Genomic DNA, 10,355 nt, shown 5'->3' on the forward strand with positions numbered 1-10,355 from the left:
TCAACTTCAGAGGGAGCCGTTTCTCACAATGTTTTATACCATCAACCTCTCCCCATTACTCTTCACCAAGAAAGGTTTTATGGTAATAATTATTTTATGGTAATAATTATTTTGAGTAATTACCAACCTTTAATGGCACTGGACACTATCGGTAATTAATCAAAGTAATAGTTACATAAAAACTTATTTGGTAGCAAACAAGGGAGACCTGTTGATAGTATAAAACATAGTGAGAAACAGCTCCCTCTGAAATAACGTAGTACTAAGTAATTTCTCACTAAAATATTTGAGGTCTCAAATTCAAGCACCTGAAAGCACACAACTTGTGCGACAAGGGTGTACGTACATGTATCTTGTTCCATTATTCTGGCAACTTAGACGACCAATTGAGTTCAAATTCTCACAGGTTTTTCATTTTATGCATATGTTGAGATACAATAATTGAGAAGAGTGGTCTATGACATTTACCAAAGGTGTCCAGTGTCTTTAAATGGGAAGCAAATTACAATATTTCCAAATGTCTAACGACTAACACAAAGTTTACCGATGTTTCAAAAGATAATAAATATCCAAAAATTTAAAGAGGATCAGTTTCCCTGTTAAACATCCGTAATAAACTAAAAATGTACAAACCTGACTCTGTGCAGTTTCTTCCTGTGCATTCTAAATGACCACCATTACACATACTGCAATATGGAAAAGGATTTTAAAAAATTAAAGAAATTAACAAGTATTAGTGAGAGCTGGTGTCACAGGAAAATCCGTCCTACCGAGATTCCCATATGGGAACGTGGGCTGAAGGAGGGTGATTCAAAAAGAGAACGCTATCAGAAGAAGTTTGTACACAGTTTGCCATCTGAGATGGGGGGGGGGGGTGGGACAGAATCTCCTTCCACACGGTCTTCAATGTGACTGCAGATTAAACAATTTACTTAGAAGGATTTCGTTCAAAGAAGATTTTAAACTTGTTAATAATAATAATAACAATTTGGGAAACTTATAATGCGCCATGTCTGTCACAGGTGACACTCCTGGCGCAGGAACCCTAACAAAGCTTACAACTAGGAACCCTAATGTAAAAACAACATAAACAGAAGGAGAAACAGCTGATTAGAAGAGATGGCTTTTGAGTTTGTTCTTGAAAGTGTTGAATGAAGTTTCCTTTCTCAGTTTGACGGGGAGTGAGCTCCATAGGGAAGGACTGGACCGAGAGAAAGAACGGTTTCCCCAGGAGTGATGAGAGGGGGGGGGGGCTATGTTCACTCAGCCTGTCTGTCGCATACGCTTTTATTTTTGAGTCTATGCAACTTTACTGTAACATTTTCACCCCCATAGGACGATAGTTCTTGCTTGATAGTTATTAAAACAGTTGAACCGTATGCTAAAGGATCCTCATTCTGACAATTTTGGTTATACCCTTACATCGCTGTGTGTTAGCACTGTAAAGGCTCTCTACTTTCCACCGAGTACAGTGAATGAACAAATAACAGGTATATCTCTACCGGGCAATCTCGGTGGTCTAGTTGGGAAGACACTGCTCAAGAAAAGGTCAGTGGTTCGAATTCTACCCGAACTATAATTATCGTTCTTTCTTTATCCCGATGCAAGTTTAACATATAATAGTATTCTCATTCTTAGTCAATCATTAAGGCAACATGCCAACACTAACCACTGCATGCAGTCTTCAACAACAAGTGCGCCGTGTCTGATCTCCTCTTGCCCATTGTTGATGAAACACGGACAAAGCTTTCTCTCGATACACTCGTCCCGGAACAGAACTGTTCCTTCTGGGCAGTGGCATCCCTCCACACACCTTTCTTCGCATCCGTAGTTCTGTTCAGCATGTGAAGGGTAACATTTGTCGGGGCAAATCTTCCCACATGCCTGGTATACCCTTCCGCTCTCGCATTGCAACGCTGAAAATGCATCAACAATAACAAATCTAAGATTAAGATCTTTGTTTTGAACTGCAAAGTGTTATATTCCAGTTACATGTTTTACTAACATGTTGATTGTCTTTAAGACTTTGTACTCCTATTCTTATAATCCACTTTCTTATTTCTTTATTTGTTCATACAATACCCGCTTAGTTTTCGACTAGTGCCTTTTTTTGAGCATGTCAACAAGATTAAGGCGCTATAAGTTTTGGTATGGCTTTATTATTTGATAGGTGATATTTCTAGATAAAATGACGGTGATAATCTTTTTTTAAGCTGATATCGTTGATGTAAAAAGTATTGCCACCTTTTCACTTACCCTGTCCCTGTCCTATTTAGTATCATTAGTGTTTTCTTGTAAATGTTCATTTTGAATGATACTTGTAATATTTTTGTGGAAAAAAAATCCAAAAATAAATTGATGAAACAGAAGACGCTGAAAAAAGAATGAAAACTTACGACAGTATCCCTCTGCCCTCCACGCGATTGCAACGTTGTTTTCATTGCAAGCGGTTGCGTATGCTGTGACGGCAGTGCACATGCACTCACAGTCAGCCCCTCTGTCGCAGAAACAGGTGTCTGAGACACACGCTTGGAAGAAAGGTTCAGAGTCAACCTGGGAAAAAAAATCATCATCATTTAAACCTCAAAAACAAAAATCAAAAACAAAGTGTTAAACTACCCTTAGTTTATTAGTTTTTTTTTTTTACCCATACACCGATGTGTGTTAGCACTGTATACTCAGTACTTTCCCAAGTCCTGTGAAAAAATATCACAGGCATATTACTCGGGTGGTATTCGAACCAAAGCACGTAACCAATATCGAGAAGCAAAAATAAATTTTTGGCAAGTAATTGAGTTTAATTGAAAACAATGTCTAACTGTGAGATAGGCGGCACTACTGCACTGATGTACATTATCTACCAAAATCCAACCCCCAATTCGAATTTGGTCCATTCTCCCCCAAAAACAATTCAGATGGTTACCATCTTGTATTCAACCCCAAAGTATTTGTACTGAAAAATAGGCTAAATTTCAAAGCGTTTGCGTATAAAAACTTACAAGGTTGTGACATGAAGCAAAGATGGACTTCTTGATTATGCTGCAAACAGACTCAGCCCAAGCTCTTCGATGAGGCTCCGATTTGCACGGCAAGGTCAGTTCTTTAGGATCTGGGCAGTTTTCTGAGGTTCTCCAACTTCTACCAAATAGTTGTGGCGAAGATTCCATTGCACCGGATCTTGTGTAGAAATCATCAGATGAGTCCCCGTTGAAGTTACCGCAAAGACCACACACTTGTCCTGCGTGCGATGGATCCAGGGTCACTAACACACTTGTGCCATAGTCCCATTTCAACAGGATTCCTGAAAGTGAAAAATGTCACTCAAAACCATCAGTATTTTGGCATTGTATTTTGTAATTTTTCATTTCAAACCTATTATTTACCAATTTGTTTCTATCAGCAAACATGTTTTCCTGACTTAAAGGCACTGGACACCTTTTCAAAAACCAGTTCTGTCACTTGGTGTATCCCAAAATAACAAACCTGTGAAAGTTTTAACTTAATTGGTCATCAAAAGTGTAAGATAATGGTGAAAGAAAAAGCACCCTTGTTGCGCAAATTTGCGTACTTCAGGCCTGAAGTCTTTTAATATTTGAGTGAGAAATTACCTCTTCCTCAAAAACTATGTTACTTCAGAGGGAGCCGTTTCTCACAATGTTTTATACTATCATTAGTTCTCCATTGCTTGTTACCAAGTAAGTTTTTATGCAAACAATTATTTTGAGTAATTAATAGCAATAGTGTCCAGTGCCTTTAAGACATTCATCGGAATAATTATTTTATAGGAATAATAATAGTTAGTTTTTACATAATGCTTTTCACGCCCAAAGGGCATTCCAAAGTGCTCACATTATAACCCCTGGTCATCTGGGCCTTAAATCATTAATTAAACCATCTCAGCTCACTGTGGAGTATACAGCCTTTTGCAACAAATATGCGGTACTTGGCTAAATCAATCACAAGAACCATCTCTGCCCTCACATTTACCCCTGGGTGGAGAGAAGCAATTATTGTTAGGTGTCCTGACCAGGATTCGAACCCACACTCTGCTGAACAGAAGCACCAGAGCTTGAGTTCGGTGCTCGACAACCTCTTATATGAATACAAGTGTTAACTATATTAACAAGTAACCGTTTTTAATTACTTACCTTCAGCTGTCTTGATGACAAGAAAGAGCCCAGCATCTTCCATCTTAAATCGGGCTTTTGTGGTTACTCTGGGATCCTTGGCTACAGTATACTCTGCTCCTCTAACCAGATGGATTGTGGTGTCATGAAGTGTGAACTTCACTGCCTTGGTGCAAGTTACCCCATTTCTACCACAAGGAACGTTTTCGATCGTGACTCGGAAGAACCCCTCAACGTTGGACCCACCGCAGAAATTTTCCACCAAGGTGTATTCGCAGTTGCCTGTACAGAATATGAAAAGGTTATTGCATTTCTTTCAAATTACTGAAAAATAACAATAATTGACAATGTGCGTAAAATCATGGTGGTACTCTCACACTCATCCTACACCATTCTCAAACTTTTGAAACATAAAAGGCATCAATTGCCACATTTGCATTGTCCAACTATGCTCTTATGATTTGGTCCTGATCAATTATCCTGTCATGAACCATTTTCTAAGGGATACTAACTATTTGCAGCAATGTCGTCATGAAAGAAGTGACCTAAACCAGGGGTCATATTTATGAAAGAAAGGTGCAATGTAGATTAACATATCAAAACATAAAAAATGCTAGAACTTAAACTACATTTTAATTCACTAAAGAAAAAGAAGAAGATTTGTCTTAGTACAATTGCCTGTTAGGCCATGTAGTTACATTGTCTTGTATTGTAATGCATTGAGACTTTCCGGTGCACTTAAAAAAAAGAACTGCCTAAATGCATTATGACATGACTATAAACAAGGAAGGAACACAGGGTGACAGGCATTTAATGACTTACCTTGAAATGAATACCATTTTGCGTCCAGTGTTTGGAAATGCGACTCTCCATATGACCGGCAAGTAGCTGTATACAAATTAAACATGTAAAAACAAATTTTATTACAAGGTTTGGGGTTTAACAAAGACAACCTGACAAGGGTAATATTTGAACCAATGACCACTGCCAGAGTAACTTGCCGACGCTCTACCAAATGAGCTACCTAGCCCTGTGTTGGCCGTCTCCCTATTCTGTCAATATCTTTGTTATACAGTTTCTTTATGGTACGGTATGGTATGGTGCTCGAAAGCGAGGACACCCAAGGCGAATCTGGATTGATGACATCAAGGACTGGACGGCGAAAAAGACTGGCAGAAAACCGAGAAGAGGGATGGAGCCAAATCGTCAAGGAAGAGTGTAGGGTCGTCCCCAACGGACGCAAGGCTATGGGACATGATGATGATTATACTTTAAACCTCAGTCACCAGGTTTTGTCAATGTAGTTTTTTCTTTATCAAAAAGTAAAAAGTAACTTTATGGTATTATTTGATGGTGGAGTATCATAGCTCTGACAGCCCAAAACGATTGCAATAATATCTAAAATTTCAAAGTTTTATTTGAATACTTACATGGACATTGGTCTTCGTCACAGATCCATCGGTAATCAGTGTGACACATGCTGAAATGGGAGAAAAACAATAAATGCAGACAACTTTTCAAGAACATTTTCAAATATTTGGTACAACTCTATATGAACCACTTCAAGTAGGACAAAAATTGAGCTTCTTTTTGTCTAGAATGGTGTGTTATTTTAACCTTGCTTGTCAGATGTTCCACCATTAGTTGTATGGTCTGAAAAACAAAATCTTGTATACGACTGATTACATAAAATAAAAAAACTGTATTCGAGTTTGTCTGTCTGTTCAAGCACCTTGAGTACAATGTACCTTTGTCAGTAAATACGTCAGGACTATGTCACTATGAAGCATCCATTTCCAAAACACAAGTTTTTATCAAAATCCATGAAAAGCATTTTAGTTAAAAACTAACCACGTATGGCAATCCATTGCAGTGGTGTCGAAAGGCTTGTAGCTTTTATCATTGTACTCGCAAGTACAATCCGAGACATCTATGCACGATCCTTTGTGTAAGACTAGACCTTTCGGACATCCACACCCAGGGGTACAGCCGCTTCGGATACTACATGCCTTGTTGGCACTTTGGCAGGTTCTCTCACATTGCAGACAGGGAATCCATTCCATACCATCGGCACAAGTCTCATAAGCTACCACAAACAATATGAAGAAAACAATTTAAACAATGCATTGAAAATATTAATAACTGCCGTAATGTCGATAGCCAAATTGGATTACTAATAAATGATGCTATTTCAATACTTGTATCTTTTGGTCAGGCTCTTTGGACCATGAGCAATGGAAGAATTTTAATCTTCTCAAACTATTATTATAACTATTACTATTATTATTGTTATTTAACATTATACTGTCAGAAATTTGTTGCGTGTTTATATGTTTGTATAAACAACTATTTGATCTATCATTCTTTTTATATAATACATGCAATATATTAACTGATTTTTAAACTGTACATTTCGGCTTTTAGCTGCTGTATTGCAGTGTTTTGATAACCTAAGAATATAATAAAAGGCTTCAGTGCACAACAACAGTCATTGATACACTTTTGGCTACAACTACACCAAATGTACAACAAATAAATATACGGTCTCTTTTCAGATCTTGCACTTGACAAACTAAAACACTTTGTGATCATCATTGATATAGCGATGGTTAATTGATATAACATCGCGATAACTGTAACATCAGTGGTTTTCAAAATGTTGGTCATAAAATGGACACAAACAAAATTTGCACACATGATTGCTGTGTCAGAATTAACCGAAGAAATCAAAGACATTTTAGAGATAAAAACCAACCAAGGCTGTCTTAGATCGTAAAACAAATAAAAGTGATTAAACCCACCTTCATGGTCTAGTTGATTATATAGACAAGATTGATTCATGTTTTATTTTAGTATAAATGTTCAAAAAACATTTTAATAACGCAAACTATCCTGGTGGAAATAAAAACATAAAAATTAACAGTCCTGTTTCATATAATCAGTATAATTTCCACTGGGTATTCTGTTTGAAAATCTATACTTTAAATATTAAAATTCTTACTTGAACAGTCGAGCTCTGTGCAGGTGTGTGTCCCCGAAGAACAAAAACTATGTTAGAAAAACAAAAAACATAGAATCGTGTAATGTTTCAATCGCAAAGTGTAGGTTTGTCAAAGACTTAAATTTTTCAAATGTCTTTTCTTAAATGTCTTTTCGGTTTAAAGGCACTGGACACTGTTGGTAATTCAATATTATTAATTGTTAGCATAAAAACTTACTTGGTAATGAGCATTGTGCAGCTGTTGGCAGTGTAAAGCATTGTGAGAAACGGCTCCCTCTGAAGCAACACATGTTTTGAGAAAGAGGTAATTTCTCACTCAAATAAAATACTTCAGCTGAAGCCTTTTATTGTGCATCTGAAAGCACACAATGTGCACCAAGGTTTTTATTCTTTCGTTGTTCTCCTGCAACTTTGATGACCGAATGAGCTGAAATTTTTACAGGTTTGTTATTTTATGCACATGTTTGGATACACCAAGTGAGAAGACTGGTCTTTGACAGGTATTAAATGTGTCCAGTGCCTTTTAATAATGAAATGTAATGTTATTTTTACCAGTCATTGCATCCTTTCTTCCAAGACTGATGAGATTGGTACACGATACCGTCAACTATGCATGGGCAGTAATCAACTTTTACACACTGTCCTGATTCGTCATCTCGAACCTGTTGTATCAACAAAGAAATCTCATCAGTTTATAGCATCCATTAAAAATGTCCACATAATTTATTAACAATAATAATCATATTCATTTTTTTATTTTTTTACCCGTATACACCGATGTATTTAGTACTGTATACTCAGTACTTTCCCGAGTCCTGTAAAAAAAATCACAGGCATTTTACTCGGGTGGGATAATAATCATAACAATAATTAAAAGCTGTAAAGTGCTTCTATGTTTAGTTAAATTGTTGCTTTCTCTTGTATACATTTGTTTATTTGTTTTGTAAAGCGCATTGAGAGTACTTGCAGTACTGAATTGCGCTATATTAGCATTTCTTATTATTATTAATATTAAGACTAAATCTACTCCAAGGCGATGAAAATAAAATAAATCACAGAGAGAGTAACAAAAAAAGGTTACAAATTATGTAGCTTACAAACAAATAAAAGCACATTAAATATAACAGATTTACATAAACGCATTGGCAAAACGGCTACAAACGCTTTTTATAGACCAACTCGACCGATTCAAGGCAACGTGTTCCTTTAGTAGTCTTCCACTTACTTTATCTTCTGGACATTGGCAGCCTTCTACACACTCCTCGTGGCAAGGTTGTTGTGTCAAGAAATCTTTGCAATTCACGTGACAATTTGAACCACACATCTTGTAAACCTGGCCAACTGGACACTTTATGGCTGAAAATTAAAACAACAATCATATGAATTATTTACTTTGATGTATTATTGTCTGTGTATAATGTTTTTAATAATTATGTAAAATTCTGTACAGCGTTTTGAGTTCTTTTATGTGAGACGCTATATTAAAAAATAAATTTATTATTATTATATTGTCATGTTTTTAGGGAATATCAATGGGAGAAATTCAAGATGGCTGCACCGTGATAAAGGTCTATTAACCGTGATAAAGGTCTGCACCGTGATAAAGGTGATAAAGGTGCTGGTAACCTCTCACCTCTAGTATTTTTTTATCATGGTTTGCTCCTGGTGGTTTTGTTTAGTTTGAATTGTATACCCTTCTTGTGGTGTTTAGACTGCCTGTTCTATATTTAGTGTTGTTTTTACAATGTTGTATTTAAGTGGAAAGCGCCATGAGGCTACTCTTTTATTATTATTATTATTATTGATTGTGTAACCGAGGCATTTGCTTTAGAGTCAACTTGAATAACAGTTGTATCAGCCAATCAAATCTCTGAACGCTTCTTTTAACTCATGCAAGTGGTCAAAAGGAAAACAAAAGAAGTACTTACGACAGTTATGGAGGCCTCTCCACAAGAAGTCAAACCCAGCCACAGAACACTCCCGAGCATAGGTAGCAAAGGCTAGGCACTGGCATTCCTTGTCGCTAGGAGGGCAGCCACATACATCCTGCTCGCATTGCTCAACGTACTTATCAACTGGGATCTCTTGGTTACAGCTAGCAAAAGGCTCTTCTCGGAGTTTACGGCAAATCTCCTCGGCCAGGGGTCGTTGCTGGGATTTCAGGTCGCAAGGTCGTAGGTTCTTCTCCTCTACGTCACCACAGTGAAGGCTGACTTTCCAGGAGTTACCGAACTTGTTGATGTTGGCTTTAGCGTTCACACCACTGGAAGTGGTGAAGTCGTCTATTTGTTTGTTGTTGTAATTGCCGCACAGCCCACTTACCTGAAACAAAAGAGTTGTTAAACACGTTCAGTCGCCATCATTAGTTTGATTATCTTTTTTTTTTCTTCATTTGTTTATGGTTTGAAAACAAATAAATAGTATTAAAATATACAAAAACAACAATAAATAAATAAATATAAATAAATCAAGAACGAAAGGGTGAAAATAGAAAATAAATAAATAAATAAAAATAGCCCCAAAAAGTTTATAAATAACAAAATCCCACGAAAGAAAACAGGAAAATCGGAGAGAAGCAAATCAAAGATGTGTCGTTTTGCTTCTGGCACTGAGTAGTTAAAAAAAAAAGATGATTGAATCTGTTTTGGAAAAGAATAGACAATTTACTCAACTTCTTTTATAAACAAAAGATACACAGTCCATTATATGTTACTTAATAATTCAATCAAAGTTGTTACCTTTCCTTGCAAGCTTGGATTCAGCGTGACATAGATACGCTTGTCAAGTCCCAATTGAATGTCAATCCCAAGATCGGCTATTGTCATACGAGAGAATATCGAGGACACCTGACGAGCAATGAGGGTTGATCCATCCTTCAGCTTCATCTCAAACGGTAACTTTTGAGACTGTGAAATATCACCTGTTGACACCTTTATTGATCCCTGTGCATTTAGTCTGTTCAAAGAAAAACAATTGTAGGCTATTAATTTTGGTTTTTACCCATAAACTGATGTGTGTTAGCACTGTATACTCAGTTCTTTCCTGAGTCCTGTGAAAACATATCACAGGCATGTTACTCGGGTGGGATTCGAACCCACGACCCTTGCAATTGTAGGCTAATCATTCAGTTTTTCCTGAAGCTTGCATAAAATTTTCTAGGGCAAACACTTACTTAAAAGAGGTGGTTATTTAAAACATAGTTGTACTCGCAAGTTTACCATATGTTA

The 10,355-nt window shown here is 36.8% G+C and overlaps 1 protein-coding gene across 1 annotated transcript; it reads right to left on the minus strand.

Moving 5' to 3' along the window:
* Positions 1–2,248: 2,248 nt before the first annotated feature.
* LOC117305786 (von Willebrand factor-like) lies at positions 2,249–10,013 on the minus strand. The gene is made up of 12 exons (XM_033790662.1): positions 9,867–10,013; positions 9,057–9,450; positions 8,354–8,484; positions 7,681–7,790; positions 7,129–7,175; positions 5,979–6,213; positions 5,558–5,607; positions 4,950–5,015; positions 4,149–4,409; positions 3,000–3,301; positions 2,397–2,553; positions 2,249–2,268 (listed from the first exon to the last, which is right to left on the minus strand). The coding sequence occupies exons 1-12, from the start codon at positions 10,011–10,013 to the stop codon at positions 2,249–2,251; spliced, it is 1,920 nt and encodes a 639-aa protein (XP_033646553.1).
* Between the last annotated feature and the right edge of the window lie 342 nt (positions 10,014–10,355).

This window comes from Asterias rubens, unplaced genomic scaffold, assembly GCF_902459465.1.
Source record: "Asterias rubens unplaced genomic scaffold, eAstRub1.3, whole genome shotgun sequence".
Classification (NCBI taxonomy): Eukaryota; Metazoa; Echinodermata; class Asteroidea; order Forcipulatida; family Asteriidae; genus Asterias; species Asterias rubens.

What these genes read in the sequence shown, in the direction of transcription:
- LOC117305786 (XM_033790662.1), bottom strand. Translation starts at nt 10,013, where the DNA reads ATGAAGCTGAAGGATGGATCAACCCTCATTGCTCGTCAGGTGTCCTCG. An exon ending in GAGAGGCCTCCATAACTGTC is followed by an intron (nt 8,485 to 9,056) that starts GTAAGTACTTCT and finishes TTTAATTTTCAG; the next exon opens with CCATAAAGTGTCCAGTTGGC. An exon ending in GCAATGGATTGCCATACGTG is followed by an intron (nt 5,608 to 5,978) that starts GTTAGTTTTTAA and finishes CTCCCATTTCAG; the next exon opens with CATGTGTCACACTGATTACC.